Source organism: Pseudophryne corroboree, chromosome 2 (assembly GCF_028390025.1).
Source record: "Pseudophryne corroboree isolate aPseCor3 chromosome 2, aPseCor3.hap2, whole genome shotgun sequence".
NCBI classification, from domain to species: domain Eukaryota; kingdom Metazoa; phylum Chordata; class Amphibia; order Anura; family Myobatrachidae; genus Pseudophryne; species Pseudophryne corroboree.
Window position 1 is genome coordinate 385,711,941 of NC_086445.1, and position 22,949 is coordinate 385,734,889.

Below are 22,949 nucleotides of genomic sequence, written 5' to 3' on the forward strand. Positions count from 1 at the left end.
TCCTGCGGAGCCGCTATTCCCCATGGTCCTGACGGAGTCCCCAGCATCCACTACGGACTATGAGAAATAGATTTATCGGTAAGTAAAATCTTATTTTACAGATTCTTCTAGCAGCCCAGTGCCTTCTAACTAGTCATTGTAAAAAGGTGTCTCTCTACTAGAAGAACACAAAATATAGCATTTCACACCCATGGACAAAATGTATGTGTACATGGAAAAACAACTCACAATTTCACACAGACCTTTTTGTATTGCTAGAATGGGTGTGATTCAATAGACCTACGGTAAAAAGAGTCATTAGGTTGATCCCAAAAGGTCGACATGATAAATGTGGACGGTAGAAATGGTTGACTGGTATAAAAGGTCAGCATGAAAATGGTCGATTTTTTTTGTTTTGTAGTTTTGTACTGTATGTTTCACCATATCTGAGCCAAATTAGTAGAAACGCGTACCCTCGCTGCGCTCTGCTCAAGTTACTATTCCTGTCCACGTGGATGGTAAATGATGAAAAAGTTGACAAAAATTAAATTAAAAAAAAAGAACTTGTGTTGACAATTGTCACGTCAGCCTTTTGACCCTGTTGCATGTTGACCATTTGGGGTCACCTATTGATTGTCTATCGCTTTACTGTAGATCTATCAAACTGATACCCACTAGAATTCCTCAGCCACCAAAACTCAAGAATAGTGCCTTATCAGAACTCTTTTGGCAGTTTTTGGAACATGCACCTATGGAAATACATTGGCAGCGTTAGGTCTCTGACTTTTTACCCATGTCAGGTGTCTCTACTCTCCAAACTCTGAGATCGCATGCTCATTACATGGCCTTAGTTTGGTCACTCACTGTAGTTTATCCACACTCTAAGGGGTGTATTCAATAACTGTCGGAAGCTGCCGTCTTGTCGGAAAGACGGCAGCTTCCGACAGAAATAGGTTGGAAGGGGTTCCGACCTATTCAATAGGGGTTGATTTTTTCCGACAAGTCGGGAATTCCAGAATTGTCGGAAATCACATGGATCGGCGAAATAGCCGCCGATACACGTGCTTCTGTCGGATTTGGCCCCCTTTCCGACAAACTCAATCCGACTTGAGAACAAGTCGGATTGAGGTAAGGAGACAAGCGGTGCTGCGGGTGGCTGGGAGAGCTGAGATCAGCAGCCGGCGGGGGGACATTTCCGCGGTGGCGGGGGGAGACGCTGCAGGGAGAGACTGCAGTGCCTCCCGCCACAGACATGTCCCCCTGCCGATCTCTGCTGCCCAGCTTACCCCCGCCGCCATCTGCACTCCTGGCCAGTGCTGTCAGCGCAGCTGCTGGCAGCAGCGGCAGGACAGGACCCTGTGTACGGTCAAATCCGACAGTCGAATTTGGCCGTCAATTGAATAGGGGTTGTCTTATCCATTCCGACAACTGTATGTCTTAATGGATCCGACTCTTATTGAATATACCCTTTAGTATGACTTCCACAAGTTACATGTGTGCCAGAACACAAGCATGGTTTATGTTACATTTTGTGTTGCTCCTTGGATGCCAGGGAATCAGTTACTGTACTGTACACTGCTGTTTTTATGTTTATTTTTTTTTTTTATATAGGAGATGATCAACACAGACACTGTAACTGACAGTAATTATTTTTTGTGACCACAGGTATTTAAAAAGAAAATGAGAATGTGTATCTAACAACATCTGTCTTCTTGTTTTAGGTTACTCTCCGGTGTGAAAAAGCTATTCATCTTTCACTTAAATGATGGCAAAGTGACTGTGAGGAATGACATCGTTGTAACACATATGACACACGTATGTATGTAGGCAATCTGTGTAGCCTATCTAATTTTTTTATATAATTTTAATTATTGGGGCAAAATGCTTTGTTTATTTGCAAAAGACATACAATAACAAAACCTTTCCATAAAACTGTATAAATTGTGTTTCTCTAAGTGTAAACCTGGAAATTTTCATATAAGAAAATGGGTAGAAGCTATTTTCTGGCCTACAGGGAACCATGGTGACAACCAGTTAAGCGCAACGGAATTTGCTGCACTATATAAGAAACTGTTAATAAATAAATAAGGCCAATTCATAGGCATGGGGGCAATGGTCGTGATACAATTTTTTCGGTGGAGTATAAATACTCCTCTCTACATTTTTAGAGCAGTACATCATTATTAACATTTCTCTATCGTCCTAGTGGATGCTGGGGTTCCTGAAAGGACCATGGGGAATAGCGGCTCCGCAGGAGACAGGGCACAAAAAGTAAAGCTTTCCGATCAGGTGGTGTGCACTGGCTCCTCCCCCTATGACCCTCCTCCAAGCCTCAGTTAGATTTTTGTGCCCGGCCGAGAAGGGTGCAATCTAGGTGGCTCTCCTAAAGAGCTGCTTAGAGAAAGTTTAGCTTAGGTTTTTTATTTTACAGTGAGTCCTGCTGGCAACAGGATCACTGCAACGAGGGACTTAGGGGAGAAGAAGTGAACTCACCTGCGTGCAGGATGGATTGGCTTCTTGGCTACTGGACATCAGCTCCAGAGGGACGATCACAGGTACAGCCTGGATGGTCACCGGAGCCTCGCCGCCGGCCCCCTTGCAGATGCTGAAACATGAAGAGGTCCAGAATCGGCGGCAGAAGACTCCTCAGTCTTCTAAAGGTAGCGCACAGCACTGCAGCTGTGCGCCATTTTCCTCTCAGCACACTTCACACGGCAGTCACTGAGGGTGCAGGGCGCTGGGAGGGGAGCGCCCTGGGAGGCAAATGAAAACCTATTTGGCTAAAAAATACCTCACATATAGCCTCCGGGGGCTATATGGAGATATTTAACCCCTGCCAGAATACACTAAAGAGCGGGAGACGAGCCCGCCGAAAAAGGGGCGGGGCCTATCTCCTCAGCACACAGCGCCATTTTCCTTACACAGCTCCGCTGGTCAGGACGGCTCCCAGGTCTCTCCCCTGCACTGCACTACAGAAACAGGGTAAAACAAGAGAGGGGGGGCAAAATAGTGGCAAAAATTATATTATAAAAGCAGCTATACAGGGAGCACTTATTATAAGGCTATCCCTGTCATATATAGCGCTTTTGGTGTGTGCTGGCAAACTCTCCCTCTGTCTCCCCAAAGGGCTAGTGGGGTCCTGTCTTCGTTAAGAGCATTCCCTGTGTGTCTGCTGTGTGTCGGTACGTGTGTGTCGACATGTATGAGGACGATATTGGTGTGGAGGCGGAGCAATTGCCAAATATGGGGATGTCACCTCCTAGGGGGTCGACACCAGAATGGATGCCTTTATTTATGGAATTACGGGATAGTGTCAACACGCTAAAGCAGTCGTTTGACGACATGAGACGGCCGGACAATCAGTTAGTGCCTGTCCAGGCGCCTCAAACACCGTCAGGGGCTGTAAAACGCCCTTTGCCTCAGTCGGTCGACACAGACCCAGACACAGGCACTGATTCCAGTGGCGACGGTGACGAATCAACCGTATTTTCCAGTAGGGCCACACGTTATATGATTTTGGCAATGAAGGAGGCGTTACATTTAGCTGATACTACAGGTACCACTAAACAGGGTATTATGTGGGGTGTGAAAAAACTACCTATAGTTTTTCCTGAATCAGAAGAACTAAATGATGTATGTGATGAAGCGTGGGTTGCCCCCGATAAAAAGATGCTAATTTCAAAGAAGTTATTGGCTTTATACCCTTTCCCGCCAGAGGTTAGGGCGCGCTGGGAAACACCTCCTAGGGTGGACAAGGCGCTCACACGCTTATCTAAACAAGTGGCGTTACCCTCTCCTGAGACGGCCGCACTTAAAGATCCAGCAGATAGGAGGATGGAAAATATCCAAAAAAGTATATACACACATACAGGTGTTATACTACGACCAGCTATAGCGACAGCCTGGATGTGCAGTGCTGGAGTAGCTTGGTCAGAGTCCCTGATTGAAAATATTGATACCCTGGATAGGGACAATGTTTTACTGTCTTTAGAGCAAATAAAGGATGCATTTCTTTATATGCGTGATGCACAGAGGGATATCTGCACACTGGCATCACGGGTAAGTGCTATGTCCATTTCGGCCAGAAGAAGTTTATGGACGCGACAGTGGTCAGGCGATGCGGACTCAAAACGGCATATGGAAGTTTTGCCGTATAAAGGGGAGGAGTTATTTGGAGTCGGTCTATCAGATTTGGTGGCCACGGCTACAGCCGGGAAATCCACCTTTTTACCTCAAGCTACTCCCCAACAGAAAAAGACACCGACTTTTCAACCGCAGCCCTTTCGTTCCTTTAAAAACAAGAGAGCAAAGGGATATTCATATCTGCCACGAGGCAGAGGAAGGGGGAAGAGACACCAACAGGCAGCTCCTTCCCAGGAACAGAAGCCCTCCCCCCGCTTCTACAAAAGCCTCAGCATGACGCTGGGGCTTCTCAAGCGGACTCGGGGGCGGTGGGCGGTCGTCTCAAGCATTTCAGCGCGCAGTGGGCTCACTCGCAGGTAGATCCCTGGATCCTGCAGATAATATCTCAGGGGTACAGGTTGGAACTAGAGACAGATCCGCCTCGCCGTTTCCTGAAGTCTGCTTTACCAACGTCCCCCTCCGAAAGGGAGACTGTTTTGGAAGCCATTCACAAGCTGTACTCTCAGCAGGTGATAGTCAAGGTACCTCTTCTACAACAGGGAAAGGGGTATTATTCCACTCTATTTGTGGTACCGAAGCCGGACGGCTCGGTAAGACCTATTCTAAATCTGAAGTCCTTGAACCTGTACATAAAGAAGTTCAAGTTCAAAATGGAGTCACTCAGAGCAGTGATAGCGAACCTGGAAGAAGGGGACTTTATGGTGTCCTTGGACATCAAGGATGCGTACCTCCACGTTCCAATTTACCCCTCACACCAGGGGTACCTCAGGTTCTTTGTACAAAACTGTCACTATCAGTTTCAGACGCTGCCGTTCGGATTGTCCACGGCACCTCGGGTCTTTACAAACGTAATGGCCGAGATGATGATTCTTCTTCGAAGAAAAGGCGTATTAATTATCCCATACTTGGACGATCTCCTAATAAGGGCAAGGTCCAGAGAACAGCTAGAGATGGGATTAGCACTGTCTCAAGAAGTGCTAAAACAGCACGGCTGGATTCTGAATATTCCAAAATCCCAGTTAATGCCGACAACTCGTCTGCTGTTCCTAGGGATGATTCTGGACACGGTTCAGAAAAAGGTTTTTCTCCCGGAGGAAAAAGCCAAGGAGTTATCCGAGCTTGTCAGGAACCTCCTAAAACCAGGAAAGGTGTCTGTACATCAATGCACAAGAGTCCTGGGAAAAATGGTGGCTTCTTACGAAGCAATTCCATTCGGCAGATTCCATGCACGAATTTTCCAGAGGGATCTGTTGGACAAATGGTCAGGGTCGCATCTTCAGATGCACCAGCGGATAACCCTGTCTCCAAGGACAAGGGTATCTCTTCTGTGGTGGTTGCAGAGTGCTCATCTATTGGAGGGCCGCAGATTCGGCATACAGGATTGGATCCTGGTGACCACGGACGCCAGCCTGAGAGGCTGGGGAGCAGTCACACAAGGAAGAAACTTCCAGGGAGTGTGGACGAGCCTGGAAACGTCTCTTCACATAAACATTCTGGAACTAAGAGCAATCTACAATGCTCTAAGCCAGGCAGAACCTCTGCTTCAAGGAAAACCGGTGTTGATCCAGTCGGACAACATCACGGCAGTCGCCCATGTAAACAGACAGGGCGGCACAAGAAGCAGGAGTGCAATGGCAGAAGCTGCAAGGATTCTTCGCTGGGCAGAGAATCATGTGATAGCACTGTCAGCAGTGTTCATCCCGGGAGTGGACAACTGGGAAGCAGACTTCCTCAGCAGACACGACCTTCACCCGGGAGAGTGGGGACTTCATCCGGAAGTCTTCCACATGCTGGTAACCCGTTGGGAAAGACCAATGGTGGACATGATGGCGTCTCGCCTCAACAAAAAACTGGACAGGTATTGCGCCAGGTCAAGAGATCCGCAGGCAATAGCTGTGGACGCGCTGGTAACGCCTTGGGTGTACCAGTCGGTGTATGTGTTTCCTCCTCTGCCTCTCATACCAAAAGTATTGAGAATTATACGGCAAAGAGGCGTAAGAACGATACTAGTGGTTCCGGATTGGCCAAGAAGGACTTGGTACCCGGAACTTCAAGAGATGATCACGGAAGATCCGTGGCCTCTACCTCTAAGGAGGGACTTGCTTCAGCAGGGTCCCTGTCTGTTTCAAGACTTACCGCGGCTGCGTTTGACGGCATGGCGGTTGAACGCCGGATCCTAAAGGAAAAAGGCATGCCGGAAGAAGTAATTCCTACTTTGATTAAAGCAAGGAAGGAAGTAACCGTGCAACACTATCACCGCATTTGGCGAAGATATGTTGCGTGGTGCGAGGATCGGAGTGCTCCGACGGAGGAATTTCAACTGGGTCGATTCCTACATTTCCTGCAATCAGGATTGTCTATGGGTCTCAAATTGGGATCTATTAAGGTTCAAATTTCGGCCCTGTCGATTTTCTTTCAAAAAGAATTGGCTTCAGTTCCTGAAGTCCAGACTTTTGTTAAGGGAGTGCTGCATATACAGCCTCCTGTGGTGCCTCCAGTGGCACCGTGGGATCTCAATGTGGTTTTGGAATTTCTAAAATCTCATTGGTTTGAACCACTAAAAAAGGTGGATTTAAAATATCTCACATGGAAAGTGACCATGTTACTAGCCCTGGCTTCGGCCAGGAGAGTGTCAGAACTGGCAGCTTTATCTTACAAAAGCCCATATCTGATTTTCCATTCGGACAGGGCAGAACTGCGGACTCGTCCGCATTTTCTCCCTAAGGTGGTGTCAGCATTTCATCTGAACCAGCCTATTGTAGTGCCTGCGGCTACAAGTGACTTGGAGGACTCCAAGTTACTGGACGTTGTCAGAGCATTAAAAATATATATTGCAAGGACAGCTGGAGTCAGAAAATCTGACTCGTTGTTTATATTGTATGCACCCAACAAGATGGGTGCTCCTGCGTCTAAGCAGACGATTGCTCGTTGGATCTGTAGCACAATCCAACTTGCACATTCTGTGGCAGGCCTGCCACAGCCTAAATCTGTAAAGGCCCACTCCACAAGGAAGGTGGGCTCATCTTGGGCGGCTGCCCGAGGGGTCTCGGCATTACAACTTTGCCGAGCAGCTACGTGGTCAGGGGAGAACACGTTTGTAAAATTTTACAAATTTGATACTCTGGCTAAGGAGGACCTGGAGTTCTCTCATTCGGTGCTGCAGAGTCATCCGCACTCTCCCGCCCGTTTGGGAGCTTTGGTATAATCCCCATGGTCCTTTCAGGAACCCCAGCATCCACTAGGACGATAGAGAAAATAAGAATTTACTTACCGATAATTCTATTTCTCGGAGTCCGTAGTGGATTCTGGGCGCCCATCCCAAGTGCGGATTATCTGCAATAATTGTACATAGTTATTGTTAACTAATTCGGGTTATTGTTTAGGAAGCCATCTTTCAGAGGCTCCTCTGTTATCATACTGTTAACTGGGTTTGATCACAAGTTGTACGGTGTGATTGGTGTGGCTGGTATGAGTCTTACCCGGGATTCAAAATTCCTCCCTTATTGTGTACGCTCGTCCGGGCACAGTACCTAACTGAGGCTTGGAGGAGGGTCATAGGGGGAGGAGCCAGTGCACACCACCTGATCGGAAAGCTTTACTTTTTGTGCCCTGTCTCCTGCGGAGCCGCTATTCCCCATGGTCCTTTCAGGAACCCCAGCATCCACTACGGACTCCGAGAAATAGAATTATCGGTAAGTAAATTCTTATTTTAACTTAGTGCTATTTAGCAAAATAATATTGAAAATTCACCAATTAAGCATGGGAGCATTAACTTGTAGGTTAGCCAAGCAAGGCCTGTGGCCGGCAAAGTACTATTAATTATATGGCGCAGTAATGCTCCAATCTAATCCACCACAAGAAGGTGACCTCAAACAGTGATGTACATAACTACAATTGATACTGTTAGGGACCAGGCTATGTACTACGTTAATTAAAAATACCTTGGATTGAGTGCTGGGTCAAAGAGAAGACAGTCAGTACCTTCAAGTGAATACATCCATTTAGCCATTGGTAAATCAGAACACCAAGTGACTCCAATCCATTCATAGTGACATGTCGAAAACTGTTAATACAGTGTGAACTACTGTCTGTTTTGGACAAGCCGTTTCCACATTCTGGCACTAAGAATGGAGTCAGATGGAGATGTCTTCCATAAATGACTCCAACAGCTCATCCTTTCTTTATACTTCTTCTTTACACCTAGTAATGAGTGAGTAACCAACCGGAATACTTGGATGGGGTTTTAATTAGGGTGAGTTACATACTGTACAAGATCACGCTGAGTTGAAAGGATCATATGCCACATTCTAGCATACAGGCACTCCAACAATTCCCACGCCTCATGTCTTCATCGTATTGTCCTTAACTGTAGATGTTCACTTCTCTCCTTATCAAGTGATAACACCTCTGTACATTTAGAAACTGTGTAAAGCTAAGCCCTAACTTATGTACTAAACACAGCATGACTGTTTATCATCAATTCATCAGGCAGAAAACAGAAAAATTATATTAATTAACCAGCATTACAATCATTTAACAAAAATTTCTCTTACGTCCTAGAACATACTCGGATTCCATTTGGTACCATGGGGTATAGACGGGTACACTTTAAGAATTTGATAGTATGCGCTGGCTCCTCCCTCTATGCCCCTTTTACCAGACTCAGTTTAGAAAATGTGCCCGGAGGAGCCGGTCACGTCGTGTGGAAGCTCCTGAAGAGTTTTCTTTATTTTCTCTGTTTGTTATTTTCAGGCAGGACTGGATGGCATCAGCCTGCCTGCTTCGTGGAACTTAGGGGGTGGAACGGCCCAACCTCCTGAAGGGTTAATGGTCCCGTTCCCTGCTGACAGGACACTAGCTCCTGATGGAACTATTCACACGGTAAGCTTACATTTCCGCAGCATGCCGCCACCCCTAACAGAACCAGAAGATAGAAGAGTGGGGTGTACAAAGCCGGCGTCCTGGTTAGCAGGTCACCGGCCATTATGGCGACATGAGGGTACAGAGACGCACAACTTCTACGGGGGCGGTGGAGTCTCCAGACTTAGTACACAGTGCGAACGCACCACTTCTGAGGGAGCGAACTGAGTCTATGTAAACTACGGGTGTACACAGTACCAGAATGGAATTACAGACTTAAAAGGCGACTGACTCCATTTTAAGCACTAAAAATGACCTCAGCCAGTATAAAAAAAACGGGAAGACCGCACGCCATTGACGGGCCGGGGCTTCACTATGAGCGGATCCAGCAGCTCACCAGCGCCATTTTCTCTTACGTCCTAGAGGATGCTGGGGTCCACATTAGTACCATGGGGTATAGATGGGTCCACCAGGAGCCATTGGCACTTTAAGAGTTTGGGAGTGTGGGCAGGCTCCTCCCTCTATGCCCCTCCTACCAGGCTCAGTTTAGAAAATGTGCCCAGAGGAGCCGGTCACAGCTAGGGGAGCTCTACAGAGCTTCTTTAGTTAAGTTTTTTTTTTTAGAGTTTTTATTATTTTACAGGGAGGCTGCTGGCAACAGCCTCCCTGCTTCGTGGGACTAAGGGGGGGGAAGTAGTGTCCGCCCTGCGGGCTCTGAGCCACTGTCTCCGCTGACAGGACACTGAGCTCCTCAGGGGATAGATCGTTCCCCGCCAGAGGGGATCGCTCACCCCAGCAGCGCTCCGGAGGCTCAGCGGTACTGTGACGGGCGCCCTGACTCAGCGCCTGAACCCTACACTGGTCAGCAAGCCTGTCGGGGGTCCGTGGATCTCAGCCAGCATTTTACCTCAGGCCAGTATAATCCTTGTGAAGAGCGGGAAGACAGTGCCATTTTGGGGGCGGAGCTTCTCAGTGCGGACCCAGCAGCGTTCAGCGCCATTTTCCTGCCTGAACAGCGCTGTCCAGGAAGAGCAAGTCCCTCCACAGCAACTCCGGCTATCTCTCATGGTACCAGGGGGTTGTAGAAGGGGGGGCTGCATTAAGACACTGTAACCTATTAAGGTGCACAGTCAGCGCTGGTAGGGGTCTCCCTTTCCATTAAAAGCGCTGTGTGTGGGTTGGCTCCAATCTCTGTGTCTCTCTTGCCATTCTTGGGGGTGAAACTCTGTCCTCCCCTGTGTGTGTGTGTGTGGAGTGTCTGTGGTCTCCATTAAGCAATGTCCAGGGACTCTGTGTCATATGCTGCAGAGGATATGTCCTCTCAGGATGATCCCTGTCCTCGATCAAATCTTTGATTTCTCAGATTTCAACTAGGGTTGCACAAAACGAATCTGCAGCTCAGGCTTTACAGAACTCTATGGCAGTCTGGCCCAGTTATGGTACCTCAGGGCTCCCCACTGTATATTCACATAAACGTGCTCTTGCGCAGATCATGCAGGATGATACGGATACCGATTCTGATACTGCAGACGGTGATGGGGATGTGTTGCGGGGGAAGGGGCAGCATCTCTTGCTAAAGGGGTGCAGTTGATTATAGAGGCTATTAGAGATGTTGAATATTGCTGATACAACACCCGAGCAGGTTGAGGAAACTTACTTCACTGAAAATAAGAAAGCCTCGCTAACCTTCCCTGCGTCAAAGGAATTAGATTGGGAAAACCCGGATAAAAAATTCCAGATACCTAAAACGGTTCTGGTTGCATTTCCTTTCCCGGTAGAGGATAGGAAAAAATGGGAAAACCCGCCTATTGTTGACGCGTCAGTATCCAGACTCTCAAAAAAGGGGGTTTTACCTGTTCCAGGATCTACCGCCTTGAAAGAGCCGGCTGATCGTAAAATTGATAATACGCTCAATTCCATGTACATGGCTTCTGGGGCAGTACTACGTCCCACTATTGCCAGTGCTTGGATTGCCAAAGCTATAGTAAAGTTGTCTGGCACTTTACTTGAAGACTTGGATACTATGGAGAAATGTGATGTTGAATTGTTTTTACATAACATTCAGGATTCGGCAGGTTTTCTGGTAGAATCCATGAAAGACCTGGGTTCCATGGCTGTGGGAATTTCTTCCATGTCTGTATCAGATCGTCGAAGACTGTGGTTGCGCCAGTGGTCTGCCGACGCGGAAGTGTGGATACGCGACCCTACACAGGTCATGCTCTCTTTGGGGAATCGTTAGATGCGTGGATCTCCACGGCTACGGCTCGTAAGTCACCTTTTCTTCCCTCAGCTACACCTGCTCCGAAGAAACCCTTTTCTTCAGCTACATCACAGCCCTTTCGGTCTACCAAGCCCAGAAAGGCCAAGCCGTCCAACACCTTTTTTCGGGGATGTCGGCCCAAGTCCAGGAAACCTGCGGGTGCAGGTTCCCAGGAACAGAAACCTGCTTCAGGTACACCAAAGTCCTCCGCATGACTGTGGACTGCACGCCCCGGAGGTGGGGCCGGTGGGAGTGAGACTCGGGCATTTCAGTCATGTCTGGGTGTCGTCCGGCCTGGACCCCTGGGTGCAAGATATTGTGTCTCAGGGGTACAGGCTGTAATTTCAAAATCTCCTTCCTCACCGATTTTTCAAATCAGGCATGCTAGCTCTGCTGGCAGACAGGACTATCCTGCAAGACGCCGTCCAGAAGTTGGTGGAGGTACAGGTCATTGTGCCAGTACCACCTCATATGCAAAACAAGGGTTGCTTTTCGAACCTTTTCGTGGTACCAAAACCGGATGGTTCGGTCAGGCCCATTCTGAACTTAAAATCACTAAACACCTTTCTGAGGGAGTTCAAGTTCAAATGGAGTCTCTAAGGGAAGTGATATCAGGTCTGGAGGAGGGGGAATTCCTGGTATCCCTGGATATCAAGGATGCGTACCTCCACATTCCGATTTAGTTGCCGCATCAAGCTTATTTTCGATTTGCACTTTTGGACTGTAATTTTCAGTTCCAGGCCCTGCCGTTCGGCCTCTCAACAGCACCGAGGGTATTCACCAAGGTGATGGCGGAAATTAGAGTCTCCTCCGCAGACGGGGGGAACATAATTCCATATCTGGACGATCTGCTGATAAAAGCATCGTCCAAGGAGAAGCTGTTACGGTCCATAGTTCTCATGACCCAGCTTCTCAGGGAACATGGCTGGATCCTGAATATTCCAAAATCAAATATGGAACCAACCAGGAGGTTGTACTTTCTGGGAATTATCCTCGACACGGAAGTGCAGAGGGTGTTTCTTCCAGAGGAAAAAGCGTTGGTGATACAAACAATGGTCCGGGATGTCCTGAAGCCAACCCGGGTGTCGGTTCATCAGTGCATTCGACTTCTGGGAAAGATGGTGGCCTCTTACGAGGCCCTGCAGTATGGGAGGTTTCACGCTTGGTCCTTCCAACTGGATCTCCTGCACAAGTGGTCGGGATCCCATCTACACATGCACCAGAGGGGTGTAGTACGGCTGACCGTCGGTCTCCTGACCGCCAGTCAGCTTACCGACGCCGGGATCCCGGCAGCATACCGACGCCGGGATCCCGGCGGGGAGGGGCGAGTGCAGCAAGCCCCTTGCGGGCTCGGTGGCGACCTGCGGTCGCCACGGGTTCTATTCCCACTCTATGGGTGTCGTGGACACCCACGAGTGGAAATAGTCCCTGTTGGTCGGCATGCCGACCATCGGGACAGTGACCCGTCGGGCTGGTGGAGGAGGTCATGTGACTGTCGGTCAGCTGACCGGCGGTCACATGAATACCACCCCACCAGAGAATACGTCTGTCACCAATGGCCATGATTTCATTTTTCTGGTGGCTGCAACTGCCTCACCTTTGTTTGGGATTCAAGACAGGATCCTTCTAACCACGGATGCAAGTCTCCGGAGCTGGGGCGCAGTCACTCAAGGGGAAACCTTCCAAGGAAGGTGGTCAAGTCTGGAAGCCGGCCTGCCAATAACCATTCTGGAACTAAGAGCCGTCTACAACGGTCTTCTTCAAGCGGCCCATCTTCTGAGAAATTGGGCCGTTCAAGTGCAGTCGGACAGTGTGACAACAGTGGCTTACATAAACCGACAGGGCGGAACGAAGAGCAGAGCTGCAATGTCAGAGGTAACCAGAATCATCCTCTGGGCAGAAAAACACGCGCTGGCGCTGTCAGCAATCTTCATTCCTGGAGTAGACAACTGGGAAGCGGATTTCCTCAGCAGACAAGATCTCCACCCAGGGAAATGGGGTCTCCATCCGGAGGTGTTCAAGCAGGTAACAGATCTTTGGGGCATACCCCAGATTGACATGATGGCCTCTCGTCTCAACAGGAAGTTTCGGCGGTATTGCTCCAGGTCGAGGGACCCGCAAGCAGTGGCGGTGTACGCCCTAGTGACTCCGTGGGTGTTCCAGTCGGTGTACGTGTTTCCTCCACTTCCACTCTTCCCAAGAGTTCTAAAGTTCATAAGGAGAACAAGGGTTCAAGTGATCCTCATTGCTCCAGACTGGCCAAGAAGGGCTTGGTACGCGGATCTTCTGGATCTACTGTAAGAAGAGCCGAGGCCTCTTCCTCTTCGGGAGGACCTGCTGCGGCAGCGGCCGTTCACCTATCAAGACTTACTGCGGCTACGTTTGAAGGCATGGAGGTTGAATGCCTGATACTAGCTCAAAAGGGCATTCCGAACAAGGTTATTCCTACCCTGATACAGGCTAGTAAAGGAGTAACATCTAAACATTACCATTGAATTTGGAAAAAATATGTATCTTGGTGCGAGTCCAAGAAATTTCCTGCGGTAGAGTTTCAACTGGGACGGTTTCTCCTCTTCCTACAAGCCGGTGTGGATATGGGCCTGAAGTTGGTATCTGTGAACGTCCAGATTTTGGCCCTCCCTGAGGTTCAGACCTTTTTGAAGGGAGTTCTGCACATCCAACCTCCCTTTATACGGCCTACGGCGCCTTGGGACCTTAACGTGGTGGTGCAGTTTCTCCAATCGGACTGGTTCGAGCCTCTACAGGAGGTTGAGGTCAAATTTCTTACATGGAAGGCTGTCACGTTGTTGGCCTTAGCTTCTGCTAGACTTGTGTTGGAGTTGGGGGCTTTGTCCTGTGAAAGCCCATACTTGATCTTCCACGAAGATAGAGCTGATCTCCGGACACGTCAGCAGTTTCTTCCAAAGGTTGTGTCGGCATTTCATATCAACCAACCTATTGTGGTGCCAGTGGCTACTGATGCCTCAATTTCATCAAAGTCCTTGGATGTTGTAAGGGCTCTGAAAATCTATGTGAAGAGGACTGCTCGTCACAGGACATCGGACTCTCGGTTTGTCCTGTATGATCCCAAGAAAATTGGGTGTCCTGCTTCTAAGCAGTCGATCTCTCGCTGGATCAGGTTCACTATCCAGCATGCGTATTCTACGGCAGGATTGCCGTGTCCTACGACTGTCAAGGTCCACTCTACTCGTAAGGTGGGGTTTTCCTGGGCGGCTGCCCGTGGTGTCTCGGCTTTACAACTTTGCCGAGCTGCAACTTGGTCTGGGTCGAACACGTTTATAAAGTTCTACAAGTTCGATACTTTGACTGAACTTCAGATCATCAGATGCAGAGGCAATCAGTTCTGCAGGAGCCTCCGCGCTCTCCTTCCCGTTCTGGCAGCTTTGGTACATCCCCATGGTACTAATGTGGACCCCAGCATCCTCTAGGACGTAAGAGAAAATAGGATTTTGGTTACCTACCGGTAAATCCTTTTCTTGTTGTCCGCAGAGGATTTTGGGCGGCTGCCCAGCGCTTCGTTTTCCTGCTATCGATATTTGGTTCAGTACCACTTTGTTTTAGTTGAGTACTGCATTGTTACTTGGTAAGTAATGTTTCGGCGGTTGCTGAGTTTTCAAGCTAAGTTAGCTTGATATGCCTTGTATGTATGAGCTGGTGTGAATCTCGCCACTATCTGTGTTTAAATCCTTCTCTCGAAGATGTCCGTCTCCTTGGGCACAGTATCTAGACTGAGTCTGGGAGGAGTCAGCCCACACTCTCAAACTCTTAAAGTGCCAATGGCTCTTGGTGGACCAGTCTATACTAGTGATGAGCGGATTCGGTTTTACTCGGTTCTCAAAACCGAATCTTATTGGCTATCCAAAACACGTAACATCAGTGAGCCAATAAGATTCGGTTTTGAGAACCGAGTAAAACCGAGTAAAACCGAATCCGCTCATCACTAGTCTATACCCCATGGTACTAATGTGCACCCCAGCATCCTCTATTAGCTACGAGAAAAGGATTTACCGGTAGGTAACCAATCCTATTCTCTCTCTGCAGTAGACACATACGCTGACTGACAGGGACGCGCAGCTCCTCCGGAGAGACTCCAGATTACCTCAGTGGTACCAGGGGGTCATAGCAGGAGGGGAGCGCTTACTAGTGTACTGAGTCCCCAATCTGGGTACTTAGTCTGCGACCCGGCTAAACTTGGCATTAGCAGTAAGGGCACTGTGTGCTGGCTCCAGGCTATCTCTGTGTCTTTCTTAAAGGGCTCTTTGTGGGTTCATTGTGCATTTAACCTTTTCCTGTGTGTGTGTGTGTGTGTGTGTGTGTGTGTGTGTTTGTGTGTGTTTTGTCACTGTCACAGTGTTCCTCTTCTCCAGGGGGTTCACTGCAGTGTACTCAGTGTAGTGTACCCTTCCAGGCTAGCGCGGCAGAGCCAGCTTGGCTGGATTCCATTAGGGGAATGATTTCCAATATCTCTTCTAAATTGTCCCGCAATGAGAAAGAGGCGCAATACTTAAGACAATTGATGACTGAGTTTATGAATAGAGACTCAGTACCCAAACCAGCATCTCAGTCCCCTGCCATTTGTCCGCAAAAACTTCCTATGGCTCATATCCTGCAGTCTGACTCTGATGATGACTGGTCAGACATGGAGGAGGGGGAGGTGGACTCAGAGGTGGCGGAGGCTACTCTGTCACAGGGAATAGCTTCTATGAGAGCTTCTATCAGAGACATTCTGCATATCCCTGATAAGGTAACAGAGGAGACTGAGGAGTCTTATTTTAATATAAAAAAGAAATCCTCAACCACTTTTCCTGTGTCAAAGGAATTAAATACCCTGTTTGAAGAACCGTGGGTTAATCCTGATAGGAAATTTCAAATCCCTCCTTTTCCTCCTGAGGATAGGAAAAAATCGGAAAATCCACCAATAGTGGATGCATCAGTATCCAGGCTGTCACGGAAAATTGTACTGCCTGTCCCGGGTGCAGCTTTTTTAAAAGACACGGCTGATCGTAGAATTGAGAATACACTCAAATCTTTGTATACAGCTGCTGGGGTGGCCCAGAGACCCACTATAGCATGTAGGTGGATTACTAAGGCCATCTCCAAATGGTCGGGTAACCTAATTGAGGGGTTAGGTACCTTACCTCAGGGGGAGATTATTTTACTCCTGCAACATATACAGGACTCTGCGAATTTTATGGTGGAAGCCATAAAAGAAATAGGCTTGCTTAATGCATGCACCACTGCTATGGCAGAGTCAGCACGCAGGGGCTTATGGCTACGCCAGTGGACTGCTGACGTTGACTCAGAGAAAGGCGTGGAAGACCTATCCTTCACAGGAGAGGCCTTATATGGAGATGATCTAGACAAATGGTTCTCCAAAGCTACTGTGGGTAAGTCCAAGTATCTTCCTTCTGCAGCTCCCTCGGCCAGGAAGGCCTAATCAGGACCTAATCTACAGTCCTTTCAGACTGCCAAGTTTAAGGGCAAAACCAGAGGTTCTTCTACAGCCACCAGAGGCGCTAGAGGTAAACCATGAAAACCAGCAACTGCCAGTTCACAGGAACAGAGCTCAAGCTCTGGTTCACCGTCATGCTGAAGGCTTTGGGGGACCACGATGTCTGGAAGACTGGCAGGTGGGAGTCTGAATAAAATGTTTCAGTCACATCTGGACAACATCTTGCCAGAATCCCTGGGTTATAGATCTTATTTCCCAGGGCTACAGACTGGAGTTTCAGGAGCTCCCACCTCACAGATTCTTCAAATCAGGCTTTCCAGTTTCACAGGAAGCTAGTATGACCTTACACAGAACGCCGTTCAATAACAGACCCAGGTCATTGTTCCAGCTCCACCTCATCTCCAAAACAAGGGATATTATTCCAACGTGGACGGTTCGGTAAGACCGATTTTTGAATCTCAAGTCGTTGAACCCGTACTTGCGAGTGTTCAAATTCAAGATGGAGCCTCTGAGAGCGGTGATCTCAGGTCTGGAGGAGGGGGAATGCATAGGGTCTCCAGATATCAAGGATGCGTAGCTTCACATTCCGATCTGGCCGCCTCATCAGGCTTATCTACGGTTTGCACTGCAGGACTGTCACTACCAGTTCCAGTCCCTGCCATTTGGTCTCTCCACGGCACCAAGAATGTCCACCAAGGTGATGTTGTTAGAGATGATGTTTCTTCTCCGCAAACAGGCAGTGAACATAATTCCGTACCTGGACGATCTTCTGATAAAGGCACCGTCCAGGAAGCGGTTGTTGGACAGCATTGGCCTCTCAACAAGACTACTCCTGGTTAACGGGTGGATTCTGAACTTAGCAAAATCTCACCTGGAACCAACGCAGAGGCTCTCCTTCCTGGGAATGATACTGGACACAGAGTCTGAGTGTTCCTTCCCTTGGAGAAATCCAGTCAATGGTTTGGGCTGTCCTGAAGCCAACCTGGATCTCTGTGCATCTGTGCGTTCGCCTTCTGGGTAAAATGGTGGCCTCTTACGAGGTGCTTCAGTACGGAAGGTTTCATGCGAGGCCCTTCCAGCTAGATCTGTTGGACAAATGGTTCTTATCGCATCTTCACATGCACCAAAGGATCTGTCTGTTGCCAAGAGCCAGAATCTCCCTTCTGTGGTGGCTACAGATTTCTCACCTTGTTAAGGGTCGGAGGTTCAGGATTCAGAATTGGATTCTGCTAAACACAGACGCTAGCCTCAGAGCTTGGGGAGTAGTCACCCAGGGGGTGCAGTTTCAAGGGAGATGGTCAAGTCGGGAAGTCGTCCTTCCAATAAACATCTTGGAACTCAGGGCAATCTACAACGCCCTACTGCAGGCCTCATCTCTACTTCAGAATCAGGCCATTCAGGTCCAGTCGGACAATGTAACGGCGGTAACGTACATAAACCAACAGGGCGGAAAGAAAAGCAGAGCAGCAATGTCAGAGGTGTCAAGAATTCTCCTCCTGGCGAAAAAACACGCCGTGGTGTTGTCAGCAATCTTCATTCCGGGAGTAGACAACTGGGAAGCAGACTTCCTCAGCAAACACGACCTGCACCCGGGTGAGTGGGGCCTCCATCCGGAGGTGTTCCGATGGTTGACACGTCGGTGGGGATATCCATAGATCGACATGATGGCCTCTTGACTCAACAAGAAGCACCAGCGATATTGTTCCAGGTCAAGAGACCCACAAGCAGTGGCGGTAGACGCTCTGACAATTCCGTGGGTCTACCAACTGGTGTACGTGTTTCCTCCACTTCCTCTGATCCCGAGAATTCTAAAAAGAATAAAAAGGGAAAAGGTTCAAGGAATCCTCATTGCTCCGGACTAGCCTCGAAGGGCCTGGTACGCGAATATTCTCGAAATGCTGTTGGAAGATCCGTGGCCTCTACCTCTTTGTGAGGATCTTCTGCAACAGGGCCCATTCGTCTATCAAGACTTACCGTGGCTACGTTTAACGGCATGGAAGTTGAACGGCTGATTCTAGCCAGAAGTGGGATTCCTGACAAGCTCATCCCGACTATGATCCAAGCCAGGAAGGGGGTAACGTCAAAACATTACCACCGTATATGGAAGAAGTACGTCTTTTGGTGTGAGAGCAGACAATATTCTGGAATTTCATCTGGGGCGTTTCCTGCTTTCTCTACAGTCGGGAGTGGATGTGGGCCTGCGCAAAGCTCTATTAAAGTCCAGATTTCGTCTTTGTCTATTTTCTTTCAAAAACAATTGGCTTCTCTCCCTGAGGTCCAGACGTTCTTGAAAAGTTTTCTGCACATCCAACCTCCCTTTGTGCCTCCCACGGCACCTTGGGATCTCAACTTGGTGCTGCAGTTCCTTCAGTCGGACTGCTTTGAACCGTTACAGGAGGTTGATGGAAAGTACCTTACGTGGAAGACTGTCACACTGTTGGCCTTGGCCTCAGTAAGATGTGTGTCGGAGCTAGGGACGTTGTCTCACAAGAGTCCCTACCTTATTTTCCATGAGGACAGAGCTGAACTCAGAACTCGTCAGCAATTTCTTCGTAAGGTGGTGTCCGCTTTTCACATCAACCAACCTATTGTGGTTCCGACTGTGATGGACACCTCTGCTACTTCATAGTCTTTGGATGTTGTTAGGGCTTTAAAGGTGTATGTAAAGAGAACAGCTCGTCGCATGAAACCGGACTCGCTGTTCATTCTCTATGATCCCAATAAAATTGGGTGTCTTGCTTCAAAGCAGTCTATCACATGCTGGATTAGGCTCACTATCCAGCATGCTTATTCCACGGCAGGATTGCCGGTTCCAAAATCTGAACAAGCCCACTCTACTAGGTCGGTGGGTTCTTCTTGGGCGGCTTCCCAGGGTGTCTCGGCTTTACAGCTCTGCTGAGCAGCTACTTGGTTCTAACACGTTTGCAAAGTTCTACAAGTTCGATACTTTGGCCTCTGGCCTCTGTGGACCTTCAGTTTGGTCAATCAGTTCTTCAGGAACCTCAGCACTCTCCCACCCGGTTTGGGAGCTTTGTTACTTTTCCATGGTACTAAATGGATTCCCAGTATCCTCTAGGGCGTAAGAGAAAATAGGATTTTAATTACCTACCGGTGAATCCTTTTCTCATAGTCCATAGTGGTTACTGGGCGCCCGCCCGGTGCTTTGTTCTGCCTGCATTGATACTTGGTTAAGTATTCTGGTTTGTTCAGCTGTTGCTGTTCATGTTTCAAGTTTGGTTAGCATGGCTTTCCTATTGTTCGTAATCTCACCACTTTCCTTATCTATCCTTCTCTCAAAGTATGTCCGTCTCCTTGGGCACAGTTTCCTAGACTGAGTCTGGTAGGAGGGGCATAGAGGGAGGTGCCAGCGCACACTATCAAATTCTTAAAGTGCCCAAAGCTCCTAGTGGACCCGTCTATGGGGGTCATTCCGAGTTGTTCGCTCGTTGCCGATTTTCGCTATACTGCGATTAGTCGCTTACTGCGCATGTGCAAGGTTCGCAGAGCGCATGCGCTTAGTTATTTTACACAAAAGTTAGGTATTTTACTCACGGCCTAACGAGGATTTTTCATCATTCTGGTGTTCGTAGTGTGATTGACAGGAAGTGGGTGTTTCTGGGCGGAAACTGGACGTTTTCTGGGAGTGTGCGAAAAAACGCTGGAGTTTCTGGGAAAAACGCAGGAGTGTCTGAAGAAACGGGGGAGTGTCTGGGCGAACGCTGGGTGTGTTTGTGACGTCAAACCAGGAACGAAACTGACTGAACTGATCGCAATGTAGGAGTAAGTCTCGAGCTACTCAGAAACTGCTAAGAAATTTCTATTCGCAATTCTGCTAATCTTTCGTTCGCAATTCTGCTAAACTAAGATACACTCCCAGAGGGCGGCGGCTTAGCGTGTGCAATGCTGCTAAAAGCAGCTAGCGAGCGAACAACTCGGAATGAGGGCCTATACTCCATGGTACTAAATGGATTCCCAGTATCCTCTACGGACTATGAGAAAAGGTTTTACCGGTAGGTGATTAAAATCCTATTTCTCTAGCGTCCTAAGTGGATGCTGGGGACTCCGTAAGGACCATGGGGAATAGCGGCTCCGCAGGAGACTGGGCACATCTAAAGAAAGCTTTAGGACTATCTGGTGTGCACTGGCTCCTCCCCCTATGACCCTCCTCCAAGCCTCAGTTAGATCTCTGTGCCCGAACGAGAAGGGTGCACACTAGGGGCTCTCCTGAGCTTCTTAGTGAAAGTTTTAGATTAGGTTTTTTATTTTCAGTGAGACCTGCTGGCAACAGACTCACTGCATCGAGGGATAAGGGGAGAAGAAGCGAACTCACCTGCGTGCAGAGTGGATTGGGCTTCTTAGGCTACTGGACATTAGCTCCAGAGGGACGATCACAGGCCCAGCTTGGATGGGTCCCAGAGCCGCGCCGCCGGCCCCCTTAGAGCCAGAAGGCAGAAGAGGTCCGGAAAATCGGCGGCAGAAGACGTCCTGTCTTCAACAAGGTAGCGCACAGCACTGCAGCTGTGCGCCATTGCTCTCAGCACACTTCATACTTCGGTCACTGAGGGTGCAGGGCGCTGGGGGGGGGCGCCCTGAGACGCAATAAAAACACCTTGGATGGCAAAAAAATGCATCACATATAGCTCCTGGGCTATATGGATGCATTTAACCCCTGCCAGAATCCATAAAAAAGCAGGAGAAAAGTCAGCGAAAAAGGGGCGGAGCCTATCTCCTCAGCACACTGGCGCCATTTTCCCTCACAGCTCCGTTGGAGGGAAGCTCCCTGTCTCTCCCCTGCAGTCACTACACTACAGAAAGGGTTAAAAAAAGAGAGGGGGGCACTAATTAGGCGCAGTATTAACTATACAGCAGCTATAAGGGGAAAAACACTTATATAAGGTTATCCCTGTATATATATATAGCGCTCTGGTGTGTGCTGGCAAACTCTCCCTCTGTCTCCCCAAAGGGCTAGTGGGGTCCTGTCCTCTATCAGAGCATTCCCTGTGTGTGTGCTGTATGTCGGTACTTTTGTGTCGACGTGTATGAGGAGAAAAATGATGTGGAGACGGAGCAGATTGCCTGTAATAGTGATGTCACCCCCTAGGGGGTCGACACCTGAGTGGATGAACTGTTGGAAGGAATTACGTGACAGTGTCAGCTCTGTATAAAAGACAGTGGTTGACATGAGACAGCCGGCTACTCAGCTTGTGCCTGTCCAGACGTCTCATAGGCCGTCAGGGGCTCTAAAGCGCCCGTTACCTCAGATGGCAGATATAGACGCCGACACGGATACTGACTCCAGTGTCGACGGTGAAGAGACGAATGTGACTTCCAGTAGGGCCACACGTTACATGATTGAGGCAATGAAAAATGTTTTACACATTTCTGATAATACGAGTACCACCAAAAAAGGGGTATTATGTTCGGTGAGGAAAAACTACCTGTAGTTTTCCTGAATCTGAGAAATTAAATGAGGTGTGTGATGATGCGTGGGTTTCCCCCGATAACAACGGATAATTTCTAAAATGTTATTGGCATTATATCCTTTCCCGCCAGAGGTTAGGGTGCGTTGGGAAACACCCCCTAGGGGGGATAAAGCGCTCACACGCTTGTAAGGGCTCTACCTTCGCCTGAGATGGCCGCCCTTAAGGATCCTGCTGATAGAAAGCAGGAGGGTATCCTAAAAGGTATTTACACACATACTGGTGTTATACTGCGACCAGCAATCGCCTCAGCCTGGATGTGCAGTGCTGGGTTGGCGTGGTCGGATTCCCTGACTGAAAATATTGATACCCTAGATAGGGACAGTATATTTTTGCCTATAGAGCATTTAAAAGATGCATTTTTATATATGCGTGATGCACAGCGGAATATTTGCCGACTGGCATCAAGTCTAAGCGCGTTGTCCATTTCTACCAGTAGAGGGTTATGGACACGTCAGTGGTCAGGTGATGCGTATTCCAAACGGCATTTGGAAGTATTGCTTTATTAAGGGAGGAGTTATTTGGGGTCGGTCTTTCAGACCTGGTGGCCACGGCAACAGCTGGGAATTCCACGTTTGTACCCCAGGTCGCCTCTCAACATGAGAAGACGCCGTATTATCAGGCGCAGTCTTTTCGTGGACAAGCGGGCAAAAGGTTCCTCATTTCTGCCCCGTGACAGAGGGAGAGGAAAAAGGCTGCAGAAATCAGCCAGTTCCCAGGAACAGAAACCCTCTCCCGCCTCTGCCAAGCCCTC

The 22,949-nt window shown here is 48.7% G+C and overlaps 1 protein-coding gene across 1 annotated transcript in view; it reads left to right on the forward strand.

Annotated features, from left to right (window-relative positions):
• The window catches only part of TUBGCP5 (tubulin gamma complex component 5), a 195,050-nt gene that overhangs the window by 81,670 nt on the left and 90,431 nt on the right, over positions 1–22,949 (forward strand). The window contains exon 9 of the mRNA XM_063953273.1: positions 1,701–1,794. Within this exon, the coding sequence (XP_063809343.1) occupies positions 1,701–1,794 (94 nt within the window). The remainder of the gene's footprint in view (positions 1–1,700; positions 1,795–22,949) is intronic.